The 25979-nt window shown below is 40.2% G+C and overlaps 1 protein-coding gene across 2 annotated transcripts in view; it reads right to left on the bottom strand.

Annotated features, from left to right (window-relative positions):
• LOC124722864 (PRKC apoptosis WT1 regulator protein-like) overlaps nucleotides 1-25979 on the bottom strand; it is a 59429-nt gene continuing 33450 nt past the window's right edge. For both annotated transcript variants that reach the window (XM_047247994.1, XM_047247995.1), the window contains exons 5-8: nucleotides 15241-15348; nucleotides 10708-10751; nucleotides 1758-1905; nucleotides 1-1545 (exon numbers count right to left, since the gene is read on the bottom strand). In XM_047247994.1, the coding sequence (XP_047103950.1) occupies nucleotides 1357-1545; nucleotides 1758-1905; nucleotides 10708-10751; nucleotides 15241-15348 (489 nt within the window). In that variant the 3' untranslated portion in view covers nucleotides 1-1356. The remainder of the gene's footprint in view (nucleotides 1546-1757; nucleotides 1906-10707; nucleotides 10752-15240; nucleotides 15349-25979) is intronic.

Below are 25979 nucleotides of genomic sequence, written 5' to 3'. Positions count from 1 at the left end.
AACAGTTTTGAATGGAATTTATTTTCACACATTAATACAGAAAGGGGCTACATGGTGTCAAATTTTTACTGTACAAACTGACTGGTTTTGTTGGGGAACATTTATAACTCAGAAAATAAATTCAAGGGTAACATAATGTTACGAATATAAACAACTTCAATATATCGTAATTAGTACACCACAGTTGTTACAGTATCGTCAAGTAGCATCCACACAATTCTGCTGAATCACTCAATCTGTAAATCTACATATATAAAAAAAAAATAGCTACCTTTACAACAGGGCAAATTATAAGACGAGACTACTGACATGCAATTAACATGTGTACATATCACTGTTAAAGAATTATTACATTACAATGCTCTCATCTTGTGTACTTGGAAGACTAAAAGAAAAGTTTCTAATATCCAGCATAACAACGATTGAGAATAATAGTTGCACTTTTAATACTGATGGAAATGGCCACAAAATTCATATAATTTGCTAGAAGTAATGCACAAATAGATAGTGCTGTTAATTGCTATTGATTTAAAAGGAAAAAAAGTTACATCCAATGAGTACACATTAATCTGGACAGGGACTTTTATCACAGATTTTACGTAACAAGACAGTTTCCATTTATAATTAGTATACAGCCTTTTCACTTATCACACATTACAGTTTTGTCTTGACATTAATTGAAGACAACCTGAAACAACATTTATGCAACAAAAAAAAGACATAATAGAGTTGGGAAGAAGCCCACGACAAGCTGAAGCTTTCAGTCGGTCCGTGAAGCATACTCAGATGACTCAACTGGCAGCCAACTGCCCATGAAATGCTGGGATTTGGACTGATTCCTAGTCCAACACATAGTTTTAACTTGTCACACACATCATGACATACGACTCTCAAAATACCAAAATACCATTACAAAATTACATATAAAATATCAAATATAATAAATTACAACTAAAATAATACTAATAATAAAATATTGCCAATGATGTCATTAGAAATTGAGTGTTACATACACACCAGTTTCAATAATAATAATAATAATAATAATAATAATAATAAAATGAAAAGGATACTGCAGATGATAATAATAATAATAATAATAATAATAATAATAATAATAATAGAAGCAGAGTACCACAGGCTTCCTGTTTCAGTCAAATATTCATACATTCACGCAATGTATAAGCTATGATTATTTTATATATATATTTCAATCTGCAGATGTTTGAAGCAAATGCGTGTACTTATATTCTATAACACAAACCAATCTATGAGAGAAATAAGATGCATAATAAAGAAAAGGAAGCCTAAAATACTCATCTACTGGCGTAACAGTAAATTATGCAACATGAAAACTCATTTTGCTGTTGCTAATGAGGCCATAGCACGAATGAGAGCTGCATTCTCCTCACGCAGCCGATCACGTTCAAGTGCAGTCTCACGTTGTATCTGTGCTATGCGTGCTTCCAAAGTGGTAATCTTACGATCACGGTCCTCCAGTAGTGAAAGCAGTCTTCGATTCTCTTCCTGAGCTCGCTCCAGCAACTAATGAGTGAAAAAAAAAGAAGAAAGAATTCATTTTCATTACACACAACACGTATTGTAAATATAAGGTACACAAGAAAAGTCCGTTAATTTCAGAAGAAAGGTTAATTTTTAAATAAAGTCACTAAAAATACAGCATAACATGCAAATTTTGAAAAATACCGAGTAAGATTCATAAATTAATATATTGGCATATAAACTTAACACTATACCTCTTCTGGGTTATCTCCTGTAGGTGTACCAGGACGCTGCCGACTATGGCTGTCAGAAGCATGCACAAGACTGCTAACTGTAGAATCTGATTGGTTCAGGCTGTCAAACTCTTGATTATCTTCATCATCTGCTTCAAGATCTGATGGACTGAAACGGAAACTATTAGCTTCTGAAGAAAACATTTAGTAATTATACGGTATAAATGTACTTCATTTCCTTAAAATATGTTTGATTTTTCACTTTTATCATGACTAATTTCATTAGAGACAGTTAACAAATTCAGATGCTCAAGGATACAGAAAGAAATAATTCCCAGCTTCATAAAAGAAAGCATTTTAGGGTGCAGAGTAAACTATGAAAAGAAACCACCAAATGACTCAAAATATGTGAAGCTGGCTCTTCCTGAATATCGGATTATGTCTTAGTACTGTACTACTTAGTTGCAATGAATTACTGACATCCTCACACAGTATAATCACAATTAATACAGTATATAAGAATCACAAGTAATTAACCAAAAAAGCATTACAACTTTTGAAATATTATAAAAGGAAAAAGAAAACTTTAAATTAAAATTATAGGCACATTTCACTGTTACAGAGGTAATATCGTATCTGCTACGCATTGACAAAGTTGAATATAAAAGTAGATATAAATTTAAATCAAAAATTCACAAGAACAACACAGTGCCATCATTATTTCTAGAAATACACCAACTGGAAGAAATAAATTGGACTGGACAAGGAGGGACAACAATCTCCAGTCATGATCAGAAGCAATGGTGAGAAACATAGTCAAATCATAGGAGAGTGCGTTTCCAGATATGTGTCACATTAAACACATCTGGGCTTGAAAGTACTGTATATACAGGGGTTCAACAAAAACCACCATCAGAAATGCATGCTTGAACGTAAGTGCAGATGGTAGCCATGTCTGCAGGCTGAGCTGTTTTATTTTGCCAAGAACAGTACCTCTGGAATGTCCTCAGCACACTGCAAGTGTCAGCTCTGATCAGAACACTGTTCTGTGTAGTTCTGAGTGCATTATGTGGAAGACAAGTGAATCTGAATGAGGGCAAATTGGTGGTGCTCGTATTGTGGGTGCTTCTGAAGTGTTTGGTGTTTCAAGAGGCACCCCATTGAAGATTTATACTGCATAAAGAGAGAGTGGAAAAATAATATCTGCTAAGCAACAATGCAAGCAGAAGTGTGTGTGAGTGACTGTGACTGACTGACTGACAGACAGACAGACAGACAGACAGACTTTGAAGAGGAGTGTAATGAAAATAAGACTGTCAGCAGCAAAACAACATGAAGGGAGCTCCATAAGCACCACGGGATGGAATTCCAAAACCACTAGTCAGTGACAATTGCCCACAACATGAAAATGTGCTGCTGAAGCCATTAAACATGGAAGATGGAACAATGGAAGAAAGTCATTTGGTCATATAAGTCTTGTTGCATACTGTTTCCAATTTCTGAATGAGTTTATGTCCCAAGAGCAAAACATGGTGGGTGTTTTTGCAGCTTTAATAAGATCAACAGGAAGTACAAAGTGCCTCAGCAGGGATGGCTAGAGGACAAATGTAAGGATGTAGAGGCACATATCACTAGGGGTAAGATAGATATTGCCTACAGGAAAATTAAAGAGACCTTAGCAGAAAAGAGAACCACTTGCATGAATATCAAGAGCTCAGATGGAAACTCAATTCTAAGCAAAGAAGGGACAGCAGAAAGGTGGAAGGAGTATATAGAGGTTCTATACAAGGGTGATGTACTTGAGGACAATATTATTGAAATGGAAGAGGATGTAGATGAAGATGAAATAGGAGATATGATACTGCGTGAAGAGTTTGACAGAGCACTGAAAGACCCAAGTCTAAACAAGGCCCCGGGAGTAGACAACATTCCATTAGAACTACTGACTGCCTCGGGAGAGGCAGTCCTGACAAAACTCTACCATCTGGTGAGCAAGATGGATTAGACAGGCGAAATACCCTCAAACTTCAAGAAGAATATAATAATCCCAATCCCAAAGAAAGCAGGTGTTGACAGATGTGAAAATTACCGAACTATCAGCTTAATAAGTCACGGCTGCAAAATACTAATGCAAATTCTTTACAGACGAATGGAAAAACTGGTAGAAGCCGACCTCGGGGAAGATCATTTTGGATTCCGTAGAAATATTTGAACACGTGAGGCAATACTGACCCTACAACTTATCTTAGAAGAAAGATTAAGGAAAGGCAAACCTACATTTCTAGCATTTGTAGACTTGGAGTAAGCTTTTGACAATGTTGACTGGAATACTCTCTTTCAAATTCTTAAGGTGGCTGGGGTAAAATACAGGGAGCGAAAGGCTATTTACAATTTGTACAGAAACCAGATGGCAGTCTTAAGAGTCGATATGCATGAAAGGGAAGCAGTGGTTGGGAAGGGAGTGAGACAGGGTTGTAACCTCTCCCCGATGTTATTCAATCTGTATATTGAGCAAGCAGTAAGGGAAACAAAAGAAAAATTCAGAGTAGATATTAAAATCCATGGAGAAGAAATAAAAATGTTGAGGTTCGCCGATGACATTGTAATTCTGTCAGAAACAGCAAAGGACATGGAAGATCAGTTGAACAGAATGGACTGTGTTGAAAGGAGGGTATAAGATGAAGATCAACAAAAGCAAAACGAGGATAATGGAATGTAGTCCTGTTAAGTCGGGTGATGCTGAGGGAATTAGATTAGGAAATAAGACACTTAAAGTAGTGAAGGAGTTTTGCTATTTGGGGACCAAAATAACTGATGATGGTCGAAGTAGAGAGGATATAAAATGTAGACTGGCAATGTCAAGGAAAGCGTTTCTGAAGAAGAGAAATTTGTTAACATCGAGTATTGATTTAAGTGTCAGGAAGTCGTTTCTGAAAGTATTTGTATGAAGTGTAGCCATGTATGGAAGTGAAACATGGACGGTAAATAGTTTGGACAAGAAGAGAATAGAAGCCTTTGAAATGTGGTGCTACAGAAGATTGCTGACGATTAGATGGGTAGATCACATAACTAATGAGGAGGTACTGAATAGAATTGGGGAGACGAGGACTTGTGGCACAACTTGACTAGAAGAAGGGATCGGTTGGTAGGACATGTTCTGAGGCATCAAGGGATCACCAATTTAGTATTGGAGGGCAGCGTGGAGAGATCAAGAGATGAATACACTAAGCATATTCATATTCAGAAGGATGTCGGTTGCAGTAGGCACTGGGAGATGAAGAAGCTTGCACAGGATAGAATAGCATGGAGTGCTACATCAAACCAGTCTCAGGATTGAAGACAACAACAACGTTTCTGTACTTTTGTCTACCCCCTGCACAAAGTTTAAAGGTACAGAAATCCATACCAAAATTACTTCTGCCTTTTCTGTGTGTTGTAAAGGATTGTAAAAATCGGGCAGTTAAATGACAAAAATGCTACTCAAATGATCAGAGAGATGGTTTACAAATAAATTAAATATGGACATGGAAGGCTGATAAAGAGTTACTTCTAAATTGTGCTGCCAAAGTATTATTTCTAGACTCCTGATTTCTCATTGCATTTTCAGATTAACTGGCAAATGATAGTGTGTTGTGGTAATAACAACAAAAAAGTAAAGTAAAACTTAATTACATGTATTTGAACTGTTACAAACAAACCTGAATGACAACACACGATGAGAGTATTCCTCATTATTAGGACTTTGCATAACTCAACATTGTTACTAAGTTATGTCTTAATAAGAAACTGACAAAGCCTTGCATCCCAGCAAGTAGCTGAGGCTGGGTGACTGTTACAATACACTTCTGGATTTCTACTCACAAAAACAGTGCTTTTGGAGTCTGGACAACAGCTTTTGTGACTCGCATAATCTGCATTATCAGTAACTTATTCCCCTTTTCTTCTAAGCTATCTTCCACAGTTTTATTTTTCCTGTCCTTTAATGAGTGTTTTCTCCCTCTTCTTTTGGACACAAAATCTCTTTTGAATATTTTTCAATCACTTTTTCTGTTGTTACTTGCCTTTAATTTTTTTTATCTACTTCCTGATTTATAATTTTGTAGATATATTTGTGCATACTAAATGCCGTAGGTTTTATGAACATAAATCACTTCTACCAATTATGCTACCTGTATGCCTACGTCTTAACATTCTAGAAGACTCAGAATTTGAAATATGGCATTTTTCCTCTGAATATAAGCATATCTCAATGATTTGGGGTTTGTAAGTAAGTCAAGAAGGACACTCTATAACACACACTACAACAGGCACTAAATCAAGTATGAATTTTTAAACAGTTTCATTTTACTGTTAAGTATAATTAACAGCAGACTTTGTCTTTAATTATTTCTTACTTATTGTAAAGCAATTAACATTTAACTTTAAGTACACTTGCATAAGCAGAGAGTAATAAAAGAAGTTTCAAATTTAACCAGAAAAGTTGCAATAAAAACAGGCGGGCAAAATGCTGAGTTGTATCAGTAACTCAATATATCCTGTATATTTTAGTATTACAGCTTTAGGAAAAAAAAATTATCATGGAATAAATGCACCTGTAAACTGGTGTTTTCAACATTACTGCCAGTTGTGGAATACAAACTCCGTTCAGTGAGTAATTATCCAACATTGTACTTTTTTTTTTAGAGAGGTTTAACACAAATGTTCTTACTTCATTGCAAATCTACAGGACATTTAAAAAATGGTTCAAATGGCTCTAAGCACTATGGGACTTAACATCTGAGGGCATCAGCCCCAGAACTTAGAACTACTTAAACCTAACTAACCTAAGGACATCACACACATCCATGCCCAAGGCAGGATTCGAACCTGCAACCGTAGTGGTCGCGCGGTTCCAAACTGAACCGCCTAGAACCGCTTAGCCACACCGGCCGGCTCAGGATATTTAAAACTTCGTAAGAACTGGACTATAACTTTTACACTAAATTTACTGTAACTTTCAAGTTTCAAAAATGGACTTTTACCTACATCTACATACATACTAAGCAAGTAATTGTATGGTGTATGCTGAAAGGTACCATGTACCACTACAAATAATCTCCTTTCCTATTCCACTCGCATATGGAGTATTGCAAAAAAGACACTATACGCCTCGAAAGAAGCCGTAATTTCTCATATCTTGTCTTCATGGTCCTTACGTAAAATGTATGCTGGTGGCAATAGACTCATTCTGAAGTCAGTTGCAAATGCCTGTCCTCTAAATTTTCTCAGTAATGTTTGGCAAAAAGAAGATAATCTTTCCTCCAGGAACTCACATTTCAGTTCACAAAACATTTCTGCAACCCTCGAGTGTTGACTAAACTTACCAGTAACAAATCCAGTGGTATGCCTCTGAATTGCTTCAATATCTTCCTTTAATCCATCCTGGTGGGTATTCCAAATACTTGAGCAGTACTAAAGAATGGGTCATTCAAGTGTTCAATATGGGGTCTCCTTTGTGAAGGACCTTAAGATTCCAAAATTCTCCCAAGAAACTTAAAAATTCGGTCCAACTCAACCTAAATCATTTTAGTCACTCTAGAACCATACTTTCTCATATACTCAAGTGTCGCTAGCAAATATTTGCAGATTGTTGCTCAACCCGCCCATTAGATTGTTCACACAGAGAAAGAAAATGTTCCTGTCTTACTTCTCTCTAACATTCCTGACAATATCCTCGTCTCTGATGAACACTTACTGGTTAGGAAAATTTACTAGTTTCTATTTCTTAAGAAGTCTGAGCCACTCACTTATCTGAGTATCTATTCCATATTCTTGAGCCTTCATTAACAGTCTGCAGAGGGGCACCATGTCAAATGCATCCCAGAAAGCTAGGAATATGGAATCTAGCCTGTTGCCCCTCATACATGGTTCGCAGGTTATTGTGTAAGGAAAGGGCAAGCTGAGTTTCGCAAGAGCAATGCTTTTTAAAGCCGTGCAGATTTGTGGACAGAACCTTTTACATCTCATGAAAATTTATTATATTAAACTTTGAATATGTTCAAGAATTCAACAGAATACCAATGTTAAGGATATTGGTCCTTAATTTTGTGGGTCCTCTCTTCTACCATTCTCACATACAGGAGTCACCTGCACTTTTTCCAACCACTTGGGAATTTGTGATGGGCAAGAGATTCACGATAAATGCAAGCTAAGTAAAGGGTCAGTACCGTACAGTATTATCTGTAAGAACAAGTTATGCAACCATCCACACCTTGTGACTTATTTGTTTATTTACTCTTTCTGTTGCTCCTCAAGGCCAAGGATATCTATTTCTATGTCCTCCATAATGCAGTCTGCGTGACAGTCAAATGACGGTATGCCTGGTTGGTTGGTCGATTTGGAGGGGACCAAACAGCGAGGTCATCAATCCCATTGGATTATGGAAGGCTGGGGAAGAAAGTCAGACGTGCCCTTTCAAAGGAACCATTTCGGCATTTGCCTGAAGCGATTTAGGGAATCACGGAAGACCTAAAGCAGGATGGCCAGATGTGGGTTTGAACAGTCATCCTCCTGATTGCAAGTCCAGTGTGCTAACCACTGCGCCACCTCGCTGTGTGATATGTTTAAAGATTAATTTTGAAATATCAGCTTGCCTTTTGCTGTCCTCCATTGCCATACCAGACTGGTTAGGAGTGGCTGGATGGAAGCTTTCGACACGCTTAGTTTTTTTTTTTTTTTTTTTTTTGTGGGACCAAAATTTTCTCTGGTATCGGCAAGATCCCTCAAAGGTAACCTGTGGAAGTTGTATGCCTCACTTGTCAATCTTTTTAGACGCACGAATTTCTACTAACTTTTGTCTGTCTACATTTGCTATTCTTTTTTGATATGAGAGTGCAACGATCTCTACTTTATCGTCATTTAACATATTTTGTTATTAAATCATGGTGGATCTTTTCTGTACTTAATCCACTTACTTGGCACATACATCTCCAGATCACGATTCAAAATCATGTTTAAGCTTTGCCCGCAATTCCTCTACATCATATTGGAGCTAAATGATGACCATTCATTGAGTAGAATGCTAACAACTGCTTATCTGAAGACAGTTTTCAGAAAATTGTTCAGAACTATTTCACTAGACTGGTTAACCACACCACTTGCAATGAATCCACAGATATCCCAGTCCATGCTCAATACATTAAAGTCACTTCCAACTGATACTGCATGTTTGTGGTATTTCCACGCTACTTAGCATAGACTTTCTTGGAATGATTCTACAACTGTTAAGGCAGAATCAGGTGGCCAGTAAAAATATCTGATGATTAACTTGTTAACTTTAATTCACCTAGGCTGGTTACTCACATATAGATAACTTCACAGACACTTTTTCAACCTCAACAGAGACAATATTTTTGTCGACTAATGAACAATCCCCTCCTATGGTGCCTAACCTGCCTTTCCAATACATGTTCCATGACTCAAATATTTTGGATCTTTCTACTTCGGGTTTCACCGAGTCCTCAATTTCAAGAATAATTTGAGCGTGAGAACTTTCTTGGAGCGCAGTAAATTCAGGAACTTTGTTATGAATGTTTCAGCAACTTGCTGTCAAAATTTTGACAGCCTAAGTGCCATTACAATGCATGTGACTGATTTCTCTTATTGCATATGAACTGATAATCATTCATCAATGACTTCAAACAATTGCCTAGCTTAAAAAACTCCCAAAGTGCTCTGCTACCAGGGTAGCTCTTTCCTATGTGTAGTGCAGCCCTAATCTATCAAGTGGAATCCTACAATTCTTCCCTCCGTGACACAGGTATAGAAATCTGAAGCCAAGACATCACAGAACTGATACAGCTTCTGGTTGAGGTACTCTGTTCGGCTCCAAAACAAAACACCCTGATAAATTCCAATACAATAACTGCATGCGAGGCTAGCAGCCATCACCACTTCTGCCAGCCGCCCCTATGAGCTGTGGATACCCTCAGAACCTGAGCGACAGGTGTCACTGTTGCCAACGAGTCACATCCTGCAGATGACTGTGCCTTGCCCCTTTGACAGCGAGAGGGAGCTCCGCCTCCACCTCTCATATGAGGCCCTCCGGCAAACATACCACACAAAGCAATTCTTACTTTTATCCTTAATATTCAGCATCCCATTACGAATGAGCAACTTTTGGGACAAAGTATAGATAAACCTCACTTTGTAAAGGATGAGTACGTGATCACCAATGATACCTAAGAATTAATTTTGATGCAAACTGTGAGAGGCTGCACATTGGTTGGAAGGGCCAGAACAAATTTAAAAAAAAAATCTCAACATCCCTCAATCCACCTAAAGCAGATAACACCATGACATGAGGTGATAGTGACCTACCTTGCTAAATTTTGGTATCCCAATTCAAGGGATATTAAAATTTTGGAATGATGGCCATGCTGACTAAATTAAGATGAGGAAATCTGTACCATGCCATCCTGCTCTGATTGTTATGGCAAGCATTCTCACTCAATGTAACTTATTTTGTTAGCTGACTACTTATGACACTTCCCTCAACCCAGAGGCAGAAAGGGCAAAACATAGTTGAGTAGAAAGCCATTTTAGCCACTAAAAATTTTACTACTCCTTTTTAAGCAAACACAATAACAGTGAAGGATTTTCCCATAGATATAAATGGAAATTTGATTTGTACGAGACAGACAGATCGACAGTTGAGGAAGCATTCAGAGCCAGTATCAAAATGTCAGCATTTTGCATAAGAAGGATTTATGTCTGAGCGAAGTACTGGCTAAGCACACTGCTGCAAAAACTGACAACATTTTTATCTTAGCTTTATTAAAAGTATTTTAGTGTAACACATTTATTATCCAAGAGAAGTATTTTACAAACAACAATGGGAAAACAAGGCTTCATAAAAATTCCAATTAGGTAGTGATATACTTGGCAATACGGTGTAATTGTTAGCACTATGAATAGGGAACATACTCCTTACCTTTTATTCCTCCTCTGTTGGAATGGTTTGTGAGTGACACGATCCTAGAATAACAGAGTAGTCATTTAATCAAATGTCTATTGAACTTTGATCAATAATGGCACACAATATTTTTAAACTGGTAAATCAGTTTGATTTAATACTGATAATATGCACTAGGCACAAGTAATATTACTTGTAGAACATATAGGTCAAGGAGTTGTCTACCCCGTGTTACAAAGCTATAGGGCACAGGATAACTGAATCACATATAAAAACTTGGACAAGATGTATATTGAAGTAAAACTTTAAGTTTATAAGAGGAACCTTATATTACCAGCCAGCAAGTTCTCCACATTCACTCTCTTCACCTTTTTCATTGTAATGGTGTCATCATATTTTTCAACTTGCTTTTTTGTCACGAAATTTACAAGATGCTCTCAGACTCTATCCAGTAAAACAGCATAAACATGGATCTTTGTGAGGGAATATTTACAGTGTTCAAAAATTATGCACATTTTCTATTCTTGACTAAATATTTTACTTTGCAACAGTGTGATCACTGTTGTAAGATGAAAACTGTGTACTCGACAAATTTGAATCTGCACCCTGGTCTCATTAGTAACATTTAATAGCCCACTGTTTTACTCTGTCAGTAAATTTCACCTTATTCATGCATTTCTTACATGAGAAAGTGAATCCGTGGCTTGCCAGCAGTAATAAATTTATGCATAAACTGTCCAGTTCTTTTTAAAATGGGCCAAATATCTTTTTTCATATTTTCTTTATGTAGCGTTTAGCAAATGAAGCACCTGTCTTGCACAAAGCTTACTCAGGGCTAATTTTTCATGTGGCCTGTACCACACTATTCCACCCGATATACCTATTATGTACGCTATTTCATAGACCTTTAATCTTAGATTTTCAAATACCAAGTTGTTTAATTTCTCAACTTTTCATGATAGCAGCTTTGGTATGTTATTCATATGGATCATCTTCAAGAGATGTATGGCCATTTCAAATTCAGCTGTCCATTTCTTGAACACTGATGGGCATATTTCTTATAAACCATCAACTTTGGAAGCTTCTGAAAATACAGTGTAAGCACATGTGGCAGCCCATGGCATGATATTTACACATTTCCTGTGTCTCCTCACTTTTTGAATTATTTGATGAACCTACTGAGTAAGCAATTACTTAATTTGTTTTTCTTCAAAATTTTGAAGAGCTTCCAAAATTAACTCTCTCTCTCTCTCTCTCTCTCTCTCTCTCTCTCTCTCTCTCTCTCTGTGTGTGTGTGTGTGTGTGTGTGTGTGTGTGTGTGTGTGTGTGTGTGTGTGTGTGTGTGTGTGTGTGTGTACATACACTATGATTGGCACCTACTGCCAGGTACTCCATATCAGCAACCTCAGTAGTCATTAGGCATCGTGAGAGAGCAGAATGTGGTGCTCCGCAGATCTCACGGACTTCTTAACGTCATCAGGTGATTGGGGGTCACTTGTGTCATACATCTGTATGCGAGATTTCCATACTCCTAAATGCACTGTTTACGATGTGATAGTGAATTTGAAACGTGAAGGGACACGTACAGCACAAAAGCTTATAGGCCGACTTCGTCTGTTGACTGACAAGACACTGCCGACAGTTTAAGAGGGTTGTAATGTGTAATAGGCAGACATCTATCCAGACCATCACAATCCACTGCTAGTGCTATGACAGTTAGGCAGGAGGTGAGAAAACTTTTGATTTCATGGTCGAGCGGCTGCTCATAACCACACATCGCGCCAGTAAATACCGAACGATGCCTCGCCTGGTGTAAGGAGCATAAACATTGGATGATTGAACAGTGGAAAAACATTGTGTGTAGTGATGAATCATGGTGCTCAATGTGGCAATCCGAGGGCGCGGTGTGGGTATGGCGAATGCCCGGTGAACATCATCTGCCAGTGTGAGTAGTACCAACGGTAAAGTTCGGAGGCGCTGGGGTTATGGTGTCGTCATGTTTTTCATGGCGGGGTCTTGCACCCTTTGTTGTTTTGCGTGGCACTATCACAGCACAGGCCTACATTGATGTTTTAAGCACCTTCTTGCTTCTCACAGCAATTTGGGGATGGCAATTGCATCTTTCAACACGATCGAGCACCTGTTCATAATGCACAGCCTGTGGTGGAGCGGTTGCATGACTATTACATCCCTGTAACACACTGGCCTGCACAGAGTCCTGATCTGAATCATACAGAACACCTTTGGAATGTTTTGGAATGCCAGCTTCATGCCAGGCCTCACTGATTGACACTGATAGCCCTCCTCAATGCAGAACTCCATGAAGAATTGACTGCCATTCCCAAGAAACCGCCCAGCACCTGATTGAAAGTATGCCTGCGAGAGTGAAAATATCATCAAGGCTAAGGGTGGGCCATATTGAATTCCAACATTACCAATGGAGGGCGCCACGAAAGTTATTTTCAGCCAGGTGTCTATTTTTGACCACAGTGTATTATTCAGCTAGCACTGAACTAAGTCAGTCATAGGTCTGAATATGAAGTCTATCAACAAAACTAATCTTAATATACTGACTCATTGATCTGTGGATGTCATTAATCATAAACAAAAACATCCATACCCCACATGGAGACTGATTCTCTATCACACCAACTGCCAACGGTGAGGCAGCACTAAAATTTGAAAAAAGCTTCTGCGCTTTACACATATCTGATCTTACCCATGTCTTAACACTTGCAGCCTGACTCTCATTACACCATCAAGCCTAACTTGTAATGATCTGACTGTGACATTAAGATCTGAACATCTGAATGTAGCATACTGCACAATGCTGGACCACTTCTGAGATGTGAATTAAGAGGGTATTGATTCTTGAGATTGGTGACATATCAACGCAGGACTTTTCTGTACAGAACTGCAATTACATTATCAGGTAGGATGGGAGTGTGTTATTACATATCAGTACCACCCCCACAGGCATCACAACACAATTGCCAGTTTCTGTCATACACCAATAGCAGTAATGTGGGATTTGGTGGACCTATGGTGCGCGTCCGTTGAGCCACACCTCCAGCAGCTCTGGACTACGAGCTCCTTCTGCCACCAGGATGTAGGATGGCCGGTGGCAGCCACACAGTCCACTCGCACTTTTGAGCCTCTCTACTGTGTGACGCTATGCAGACGCTGCCTTGTCGCAGCTCCAACACCGCTGTTTATGACTTCATACGGGAACCTCATCCTTAGTGCTATTGAATGAACAGGCCTCTATTTCTTGCTACATTATTTGTAATAAGTCTTCGTATGCTTGTAAAAATTCAAGTTAAATATTCCTTCTGTTTACTGTGTTGACTTATTGACAAACAATTTCTGCTTCTGTCCAGCTTTTGTACACCAACGTTTGCCACACTCTGTAGCCCACCTCTCCTTACCACTGCGTACGGATTCGTACACAACAGGGAGCAAAAAATGGGTGCTGTATTATCTGCTATGACCGCAGAAGCTGTTCAATATTTTGAGCCAAATCGTGTTCACTGTACTGTATCTAGATTGAGATAGAAGTGTGACTTTACACACTGTCAAAAGTTGGTATTCCTATATTGTAGGAAGAACTTCGTCTAATGCAATTTCTAGATTTTCTTTACTGTGATACATTATTTAATCTTAATGACTTTAAAGACAGATTGTGATAAAATTACTTAACCAAATGAACAAAAAAGCTACCTCTATGTTTAATTATATGCAATTTAATACATAAGCTTGGCCTGGTATCAGTCATACATAAATGTTATATGCTGCTGTAGATCAAGTAAAGAAGGATTCCGATAATCACACTAATCAACTCACACTGGTGTGTTTTGCATTGTCTGGGAACAATTTATGTCATTATACTACATTCTTTCTAGTGATCACAAGTCCAGTTGCAGCAGCTCACATTGTACTGTCGTTGCAGAGATGTGGAGTTTTAACATCACTTTTGCCAGTGTATCTCCACGATTTTTTTTTTTTGTGTGACAACTGTGGTTCATCCCCACTGCTATACTTCTTTAGTGTGGCCTCTCAAAGTTCAGTATAAGCCATCACTGCCTTTGACATGACTGCTCACCATACACAGATTATATTACATGATTTTGAAAAACTTCGTCCACATGATTGTCCCCAGTGATCTGTTGGCACTCAAGAGTCAAAGCAGCGTGCTGTTTTCTCTACGCCTAACATCTTACAAAAGTGCTATGTTTGGAAACACCCATGTTTCAATTATTTTGATGATAACAATACATATTTCTAACATTTTCTATATTAAACACAACATCCAACAAATAAAAGAAGAAATTTCCTACCAATAATTTGCATTGCTCAAATGATCTCTCAACATGCAAAGCCAGCGACAGATAAAATACAACAGAAGGCTTCTCATATACTATCTGCTTAGCATCATAATCAAGAAAAGAGGATGATTTAAACCGTGTAACCAACAAAAAGTTCTACAAGTGCACAGTAATTCAGTAATTCATGTTCAAAATTGAACTACTTCTATTTACCCAGATATCTTACCTCTGCAGGTTCACGATCAACATGTTCATTATGTTGTGTATTCCTGCGTGTCTCCGCTGTAACTGACTGAATTTCGTCTTCATCCTCACCAGTGCTCCCACCTGTAGACTGGAACAAAACAACATTGTTATCTGTAAGCATACTGAAAAACACATGCAGATAATTAGGTTCTCTTCTTATTGCATGTTTTTCGGAAGTACACTTATGCCACACCTATACTTCACAATTCCTCAATATTTAGAAATTTGCCACAAGAGAAAGGAAAAAAAAATATCCATCTCATATGTCCTAGAACTGGTTGACTTCTGGACAATATAGCATGGGTTCAGGGTCATTCTTACTTGGCTCCAGTATTTTTTCTATCACTTAACATGATTCTAACTTCCGGCCATCGTCTATGCATGTAAAAGTACCACGTTGCTTTGCGATTCAAATATTGTGAACTAGATGTTGTATATGTATTACAAGCAAACTGAGCCAACAGATGGAAGTAGCATGGAATTATTTCTTGCAATGGCACCCAATGCACCTGCAATCACCTGTGCGCACAATTTCAGAATTACATTACAGCCAGAGGAAGAAATATAACACACTGAAATTACTGTCAAAGGACTATGCTATGCAGTGCATGACCTGTACAATATGTAAGGAAAACTTCACTAAATAGAATCACTTTAGAATGCTGGTAAAATTTAAATTACATACATTAAATTCAGTTACGAGGATGTGGAACACACACACACACACACACACACACACACACACACACACACACAAATTCCAAAAGCATTGTTCAATTTGTCTTGGAGAAGTATGCTCCAAGCAAAGCCTAAAGGGATGGCAAAGACCCACTGGGGTTTAATTGCCATGTTAGAAACTGTTCTGTAAATAGAACAGGCTTTATCTCAGATTCAAGAGAAGTCAAAACCTAGCTGATAAATAAAAGCTCAACAAAGCGAAAAGGAGCATACTGAGAACAACAAGAGAAGCATTCAATGACTTTGAAAGTAAAATTTTATCAGCTCTAAGAGCTTTTGGTCTTATGTAAGGTAAGTAAGTGGTTCAAGATCATCTACTCACTCACTCAGATCATACTGGCACCAAAACAATAGATAACAGAAGACTGAAATATTGAAATCAGTCTTCTGAAACTGTTTCATCACAGATCTTAACACGGTCCTTCATTTCAATCACTATATCAAGGTGTATACGTGGACAAGGAAAAAAATTCCCGGATTTCCCGGTTAAAAACACACTTTCTCCCAGATGGAGAGACACTTTTTCTGTGAAATTAAGTGACAGTATATTTTCCCTCGGAACTGTAAAACTTATCAATCCTTTGAATGGTTACGTTTTTATACATGGTCGCAGAATTTCCTGGCACTTTATAAAACGAAACTTAGGGAAGCAAACTCCTTTTGGAAAGATTTTTGATGTGCAGCAACATGAACGCTGCATATTTAGGTACTACGAAAGTATAAATTCGAATTCCACTAAACACCGCATGTTACTTTCTGAACCATTGTAATCGAGATTGCGATGCACTTTTGTAAGTCAGTCATAGCTCTTGTCACGTGATCCTGCCTACCGATGACAGCGGATATTCAGAGCATAGGACACGTGATGTACACAGGTAATAGCAACATCACTTAAGAAGCGCGGATACACAAACAAGAAAAGTTAATGTTTTAAATTAATATACATAGCGTTGCTGCAAGAAAAGCAAAGCTTTCACACATAATATTGGTCTCTAAGGTTAATAAGCGGCAAGAGAAGCTAAGCTTTCACATATAATGTTGATATTTTTTGCGCGTGTTACGCTTTAAGATACGTCACACAAATGTGCCAGTAAAATTTTTTGTCGAGTCCAGTGATTTGTCCTCAAAGTTATCCACAAATAAATTAGCTACCGCAGAGAAGAGAGCTTCCCGTAGCACTACATCAATTTGTTCATAATAACGACATGAATGTCAAATCTTCTGGGCTCGAAATACTTCTACTAAATGGCTCGTCATCAAATGCTCTGTGGTTTAAGAAATTCATCGTACAATCTTTGACATAGTTCAACTTGCATAAAAGGAAATTTACTTTGAAAGTAACACTCTTCAAACCACCATTCGCAACACTTTCCTGCAACCTGTTAGAAATAGGTTCATTTCAGTAGTCGTCAGAGAGCGCCACATAACGCGCCACCGCGCTTTGGCAGCTGCTATGCCGCAGGAAGCCCGTATGTTCGTACATGTAAAACATTACAAGATCTTACATTATGTTATAAAAGAAGAAATCAGAAGATACTCCAAGAGCATCGGAATTTCGTGAACCATACTAAAATGGCACATTTAAAGTGCATACTTAAAGAGCATATTCCTACGTCCAGATTCCCAATGAAGTAGGCCTCGACCTGATATTAAGCTTTTCAGTGTGGGTTTCGGGATGTAAATTTTTTTGGAGTACCAGTACTGTACTAACTCATTTTTTATTATGGCATAATGCCATATGTGCTAGAAGAAGAATACGTGCACTTTAAATGCAGTGAGCAGTTGAAATTAGCCAATAGTGTGGAACTAAACACTTTGTTTCAAACACATTGACTGCCTCAGCGTAAAAGGTTAATAAAAACCAAATTTCTTTAGCAAACCGACAAAAATAACTTCATTGTTCTACAAGGCGATTAATGCATGCCTGTCAGAAAAGCGGAAATGAAATAAAATCTGAAACTAATAATGTATATTAGCCTTCCGTAATTATGTGAATGTATTTTAATTCACTTGATAGGTCCTGGCCACAGAAATCCATTTTGTTTTAATTTGACGTGAGAGCAGTAAACGAAGAGGAAACAGCAAATTCACTAAATGTAAACACGGGTCACGTGGAGACTACACACATCCCCACCATAACTCAGACTGCTCTGCGCATCAGCCTCAGATCTACAATATTTCCGAACCGGCACAATACCAAGATAGTGGTGCCCCCCGCAACCCAGTCCCCCTCCCGCCCCCCCTCCCTAGAGTTGAGATACGACGTCAAAAAAATTAAAAAATCAAATTTTCAAAAATATGTTCATTTTGTAGCGCACATCTTTCTGAAGAGTCTGATACATAAAACATATATGTTCGAGGAAATGTAAGGCAAGTTATTTGGTCTTAAGTGTGCTGGAGTGCAGTGTCACCCCTCTTCACACAGCATTCTTCTATCGCACGTCACTGTATTTCGTTCCCTGGAATTGAAACGTGTATATTTTGTACTGGATGCCATCAAACTCTATTCAGGACAGTGGAAATTAAAATGTCCTGTGGTGCCTCTCCTGCTCCCAGTCGCAATTAATACTGGATGGGATTATTTGTAATTGGGAGGACAAGAACTCAATAGATAATTTGCACTCTTTATTGCCTGTTAGCTAATAACTTTCTGTTGTGGGCGACGTAATATTAAATATAGGATACATAAAACCAGTAAAGACAAGAGACAAGCAAATACAGTACACATTTCTTCAATCCTTAGCTCCTAGCATTATTTTCTCTCTAATCTTGCTACAACTTTACACGGAGTGCTTTCCTTTCTGTGACAGAATCTATCACCTCATCAAAGTTCGTCAAACGTTTCCCTACATGAAAAATCGAAATATCGTTGTCTGCTGTTAACACAAATAGTACCCAATACTGATTACGTCTATTTTGTCGCTGTCTGCTAGATAAAACAAAATAGGCGTTTCTAATACTGCAGAAATTGTAAAACACACCAAATAAACGAGACTGTTTTGGCACAAATGGTCATTTTTATAACACGACAGAATATAATTAACGAAGACCAACATAAAATTCCTATTAGGCCTACTACAAGGAAAAAGCTTTAGGTTAGAAAATAGTTTCACATTTCAGTCAAACGCTCCATTTTCTCGAGCATGAGATCAAAAAGTAGCAGTACAACATGTTTATATAAATTTGGAATCATCATATTCTTCCCTAATTTGTGTGATGTCCCCGTCTCTTCTCCTCCCTCGCTCTAACAAACAATCATGTCATGACTAATTCTGGAACTACCCCTGCCTTTGTCAAAACTTATTCGCCGGTTAACTTCACTAACCCTGCCGGAATCACGGCTTTAGTTATCCCTGATTATTCTCCGGTTAGGCGGCGTTATGTTCATACAAACAATTTTCCGCACTACTTCCAGAAGAGAACTAGACGGGGACTGTACAACTGGCCCTTATTAATGTAGCGATCTGGCGAAAAATTTTCTGACAAAATTTCATTTTCCTTGATACAACGAGAAGATAATACGTAATCTTTTTTACCTTTTATTCCTATTAGTCGTTTATTTCCACTCTGGTAGTCTGAATCTATGGATTTCCCTAATAATTATAACAACACTGATCATTCGCAAACCCAAACAACATAAACAGACACCGATCGACGTTCATTCGTTCGGCTTTACTCCGCTCAGCTTGTATAGCCCGGTCCCCTGTTGCCTGCAGGAAAGTTTATTTCTAGATGCGACGAGGATTCCCCTGACAGAGACATCACATACACTATGCACGTGTTCAAAAAACAACTTATGATTTTTTTCCCATGGGACCAAACTGCTGATGTCATCGGTCCCTCGGCTTACACACTACTTAATCTACCTTACACTAACTTACGCTAAGGACAACACATACACCCATGCCCAAGGGAGGATTCGAACCTCCGACGGGGGAGCCGCGTGAATCGTGACAAGTCGCCTCACACGGCACGGCTACCCCGCGCGGCTTACGAGTCATTCAGAAATCAACTTACAGAGTGTGTTCAAAAACCAACAGGGATGCGCATCAAAATAATATGAGTAATCTATAGACTAACGTGCGTTGGATGCTAGGCGCTTTGTGAAACAAGGTTTTCTCTCTTCAAGAATATGATTTTGGCGCTCCACCCCCAACCCCCACCCTCATAGATCAGGGCCCGCTGCGCATGCATGAATCTGAGAGCTTGGGCGCAGCAGTAAAATTTTTCCCGATTGCATCTAGCTGCTTGCTGCGACCGCTTACACAGCCAACAATCTTGTTTCTGTAGCCAGAAACGGGAGAAGGTACTACTGATACGCCACTCAACTGCGCATGCGCATGAGCCCGCTCGTAACTGCTAAACGAATCTAATGTAAACAGTTGTGACGTCACGCTCATCGGAGGCAATTTGTTGTTATGAATCATTGCATAGTCTTCCTAAAGCCTTTGATACATTTTGCTGTTGGCAAAAGCTTGTATGAGCACTATGTTTTGGTGTTGTATATGGCACATTTCCCTTGCAATTTATGTTTTTTTCCTTCCTCGTTCATGTTTCATTACTGTAGTATTAATCTGCAGTAGCGGGATTCAGTAATATCCTTTGTTAGAGTATCGATTCTTACCAGTAAAAATTACAAAAATTTAACTGAAAACTAAAACAATGAAAAATTCCCGGAATTCTAAAAAATTCCCGGATTTTTCCCTGTTTTCTCCCAGATGTAAAAATTCCCGGGTTTTTCCCGGATCTCCCGATTGTCCCAGGTCGTGTACACCCTGTATATGAACATCGAAATGGTAGATATCAAGATAACCAATCACGGAATAGAAAAGCAACTTGAATGCTTAGAAGCAGAAAGGCGAGCGCGCGCAGCTGCACCATCTCATCGAACCACCTTTGTGCAGAATAATTCACACTTAATTTGTTAGAACCTAAACTCACAGCACATGAGTGAACCAACCATTAGAGCTCTGTATCACAGGTGCCCTAGCTCTCTCTCTCTCCATGTTTATGGATGTAATGGCTGTGCTGACTGGGCCAGGTGGTTTCATCATCATGGAGCCAGTTGTCTTTAAATTTTCAACCCAAATTTTAATGGTCTTGCAGTCTGCAACAGATCAGTGGACCAGAATATTAACCCTTAGAGCGTGACAGGCGGGACAGCCTCAACTGTGTAAATACCGCAATAGACTCGTGTCAGGCATCATTCAACATGAACTTCCATTCACTGTAACTAAGGCATCAGGGCTCCCACTGGTGTATCTCTTGTGCTGAAGTGTTCAGTAACTGTCAGCAAGCAATATAACTGCGAGGAAATGCATTTCTTCAACACATGCCACTGTTGTTTGGAGCAATTCCTAAAAAGAAAGTCATTTGTGACTATAATAAAAACCTGGGTGGAGTGAATATAGCCATCGAGTATTGTGCATCCTACAGCTTCATCACGAAATAAAAAAGTGGTGGTGTAAGATGATTTTCTGGTTGTTGAAGGTAGCAGTAGTCAACAGCTTCATGCTGTACAACCTGGATACTACTTCAACCAGAAATTCAAGTTGAACCACAAGAGACTCAGAGTGACACTTCTGAAAGCTCTCGTTGGTTGGTTGGCTGGCTGAAAAGGGTGGGGGGGGGGGGGGGGGGGGGGGCGGGGGGGGGGGGGGGGAGAGGACCATACAAAAATCGGGCATCGAAAACCAGTCCTAACAATAGATATGTCTCCACTACAGTGAGTGGTTCATCATTAAGATAAAGTTCAGGTTCTGGATGAATGGTACGAGGCTGACAGAAGTGCACGACACATGATTTCGCATCTGAAAACTGGAAGCGGGGCTAGAGCCCATGACTGCGCCTTGTGAATGGCTCCCTGTGGGTGCCGCTCAGCAACACCAGTAATGGAGGAGTAATACAAAATGCAGAAGCCATTTGCATACAGAGAAGGGGAGACTGACGGCCTTACAGCTGCTGCTAGGCCGTTAATGGCCACTAAAAACAGAGATACACTCAATACGGAACCCGGCGGAATGCCATTCTCCTGAATATGAGGGGAACTATGGAAGGCACGACTTGGGCTGGAAAGTACGTAGCGACAGGAAGTTTTGGATAAAAATAGCGAGCGGGCCCCAGAGACCCCACTTATACAATGTGGCAAGGATATGATGTTGCCAGGTCGTGTCATATGCTTTACATAAGTCAAAAAAGATGACTACAAGGTGTTGATGTCTCGAAAAGGCTGCTCTGATGGCAGACTCGAGGGACAAGATTACGAGTTGTAGAGTGAACCTGGCAGAAACTGCCCTGACATGGAGCCAGTAGGCCACGTGACTCCAGACCAAACCCAATCGCCAACACACCATACATTCCAGCAGCTTACAGAGAATGGCGGTGAGGCTGATGGGCCAATAGCTATCCACATCAAGTGGATTTTTACGAGGTTTTAGCACCAGAATGATGGTGCTATTCTGCCATTGCAATGGGAAGACACCATTGCACTGGATCTGGTTGAAGATGATGAGGAAATATTGCTTGTAGTCAGACGAGAGATGTTTAATCATGTGACTGTGGACCCGATACGGCCCAGGAGCTGTGTCAGGGCAATGTGCAAGGGTGCTGAGGAGCTTCCACTCTGTAAATGGGGCATTATATGGTTCACTGTGGTGTGTAGTGAACGCCGTTTGAGGGTGCGAAAGGCTGGGGTGTAGTTCTCTGATGCAGAGGCTGGAAGATAGTTCTCTGCAATCGCATTTGAGTCAGAGAGCACGCCATTTAAGTTAACGCCAGGGACAGCTGTTGGAGTCTGGTACCCAAAAAGATGTCTGATCTTCGTCGAGACTTGGGAAGGTGACGTATGGCACCCAATGGTCGACACATACCTCTCCCAACAGTCCTGTTTCAGTCGTTTTATAATCAGGTGAATGAAGGCACGGAGCCGCTTAAAGACTATTAAGTGCTCTAGGGAATGGTCCTGCTGATGTCACTGTAGAGCTTGCCGACACTCTTTAATTGCCTCAGCAACTTCCGGCAACCACCAAGGGACTGTCTTTCGCCGAGGGCACCCTAAAGAACGAGGGATCGCGTTTTCTGCCACAGTAACAATTGTTGTAGTCATCTGCTCAGCCATCATATTGATGTTACCGTTTGGGGGAGAGTCAACGGTGTCCGCAGAGGTGAAAGTTTCCCAGTTTGCCTTGTTTAAAGCCCATTTGGATGGGCATTCATGGGCCTGATGCCGGGGCAGTGACAGGAAGATGGGGAAGTGGTCACTATCGTACAGGTCATCATGTGCTCTCCAGTGGATAGATGGGAGAAGTCCTGGGCTGCAAATGGATAAATCAATGGCCTAGTAACTACCATGAGTCACACCGAAATGTTGGCGTCCCCAGTATTTAAGTGGCACAGGTCAAACTGAGACAGTTAAGTTTTGATATATCTACCTCGGCCAGTAAGCACAGAGCCACCCCACAGGGGGTTATGGGTGTTAAAATCTCCCAAAAATAGATGAGGTTTACGGAGTTGATCAATCAGTGCAGCTAATACATTCAGGGGTATTGCACCATCTGGAGGAAGATATACATTACAGACAGTTATGTCCAGTGTCATCCTTATTCTGACAGCCACAGCTTCAAGAGGGGATTGAAGGGGCACAGTTTCACTACAGACTGAGTTTACGACATAAATGCAAAATCCACCAGACAGTATTATAGTCGCTACGGTTCCTGTAATATCCTTCATAGCCATGGAGGGCATGGTCCGCATTGCCGGGAACCAGGTGGGCAATGCAGAAATCAGGTGTAAAGCTTAACAGTTACTGTAGCTCAGCCAGACGGTGGAAAAAAACTGCCGCAATTCCACTGCAGGATGCTATCATGGTGAGACTGGGAAGGCACGGAGCATTCAATGTGGCAGTTTACGCCTCAGGGTCAGCTGCTGCCACCGACTTATTGCCGGAGCAGTCTATATCCATTGTGTGTGAGGGTCCGGCAAGATCTAGGTCCTCAGCAGACACCAGAATCTCCACCTTATCCCCAGACGCAGAGCTTGTAGGTAGTGGTGGTAGTGGTAGTGGTAGTGGTGGTGGTGGTGGTGGTGGTGGTGGTGGTGTGGGTGCCACCGCAATTTCCTTGGTCTTAGGGGTCTTCTTTTTGTACTTTTCCCACTGCTCCTTGGGTTTCTCTGGCTGGGAGGGCTTCACTGATTCAGTCTCCGGGACTGAAGATGATCGTGAAGCCCTACAGCCAGCTGCTTTTGGGCACTTCAGCCACCAGTGCGCGTCATCTTTCCCATTAGCAGAAACTTGGGAAGGGAGTGACCCAAGAGACCCCCTCCTGGCGAGAGGAGCTGGCTGAGAAGTGGAGACTGGTGTCCCTGACAGTTGGGGAGGCAGTGCTCCTGAGGTACGTTATGCGGGAGCAAAGGGGGAGGGGGTGGGGGCGGGGTGGCAGTGGCCCCCCCACCATCAAGCAGACAGGTGTAGTCTTCTGGCTCCGAGAGACTGGAATTTGCAGAACTGATGGGGCTACAACTGTTCTCGTAGTGGCGGCATATGAGGAGGCCGTAACCACAGGATGCAGGTGCTCATATTTTCTCTTCGCCTCAGTGTAGGTCAGTTGGTCTAGGGCCTTGTATTCCATGATTTCTCTCTCTTTCTGTTAAATCCTGCAGTCTGGCGAGCAAGGTGAATGATGGTCTCCGCAGTTGACACAGATGGGAGGCGGGGCGCATGGAGTATTTGGATGGGATGGACGTCCACAGTCTCGACATGTGATGCTGGAAGTACAGCAGGAAGACATATGGCCAAACTTCCAGCACTTAAAGCAACGCATTGGGGGAGGAATATATGGCTTGACATCACAGCAGTAGACAATCACCTTGACCTTCTCGGGTAGTGTGTTGTTGTTGTTGTTGTTGTTGTTGTTGTGGTCTTCAGTCCTGAGACTGGTTTGATGCAGCTCTCCATGCCACTCTATCCTGTGCAAGCTTTTTCATCTCCCAGTACCTACTGCAAGCTACATCCTTTTGAATCTGCTAAGTGTATTCATCTCTTGGTCTCCCTCTACGATTTTTACCCTCCACGCTGCCCTCCAATACTAAATTGGTGATCCCTTGATGCCTCAGAACATGTCCTACCAACCGATCCCTTCTTCTGGTCAAGTTGTGCCACAAACTTCTCTTCTCCCCAATCCTATTCAATACTTCCACATTAGTTATGTGATCTACCCATCTAATCTTCAGCATTCTTCTGTAGCACCACATTTCGAAAGCTTCTATTCTCTTCTTGTCCAAACTATTTATCGTCCATGTTTCACTTCCATACATGGCTACACTCCATACGAATACTTTCAGAAATGACTTCCTGACACTTAAATCAATACTGGATGTTAACAAATTTCTCTTCTTCAGAAACGCTTTCCTTGCCATTGCCAGCCTGCATTTTATATCCTCTCTACTTCGACCATCATCAGTTATTTTGCTCCCCAAATAGCAAAACTCCTTTACTACTTTAAGTGCCTCATTTCCTAATCTAATTCCCTCAGCATCACCCGACTTAATTAGACTACATTCCATTATCCTCGTTTTGCTTTTGTTGATGTTCATCTTATATCCTCCTTTCAAGACACTGTCCATTCCGTTCAACTGCTCTTCCAAGTCCTTTGCTGTCTCTGACAGAATTACAATGTCATCGGCGAACCTCAAAGTTTTTATTTCTTCTCCATGAATTTTAATACCTACCCCGAATTTTTCTTTTGTTTCCTTTACTGCTTGCTCAATATACAGATTGAACATCGGGGAGAGGCTACAACCCTGTCTTACTCCCTTCCCAACCACTGCTTCCCTTTCATGTCCCTCGACTCTTATAACTGCCATCTGGTTTCTGTACAAATTGTAAATAGCCTTTCGCTCCCTGTATTTTACCCCTGCCACCTTCAGAATTTGAAAGAGAGTATTCCAGTCAACATTGTCAAAAGCTTTTTCTAAGTCTACAAA

Source organism: Schistocerca piceifrons, chromosome X, assembly GCF_021461385.2.
Source record: "Schistocerca piceifrons isolate TAMUIC-IGC-003096 chromosome X, iqSchPice1.1, whole genome shotgun sequence".
NCBI classification, from domain to species: Eukaryota; Metazoa; Arthropoda; class Insecta; order Orthoptera; family Acrididae; genus Schistocerca; species Schistocerca piceifrons.
The sequence above is the reverse complement of the archived record's forward strand: the minus strand, read 5'-3'. Positions and strand labels throughout refer to the sequence as shown.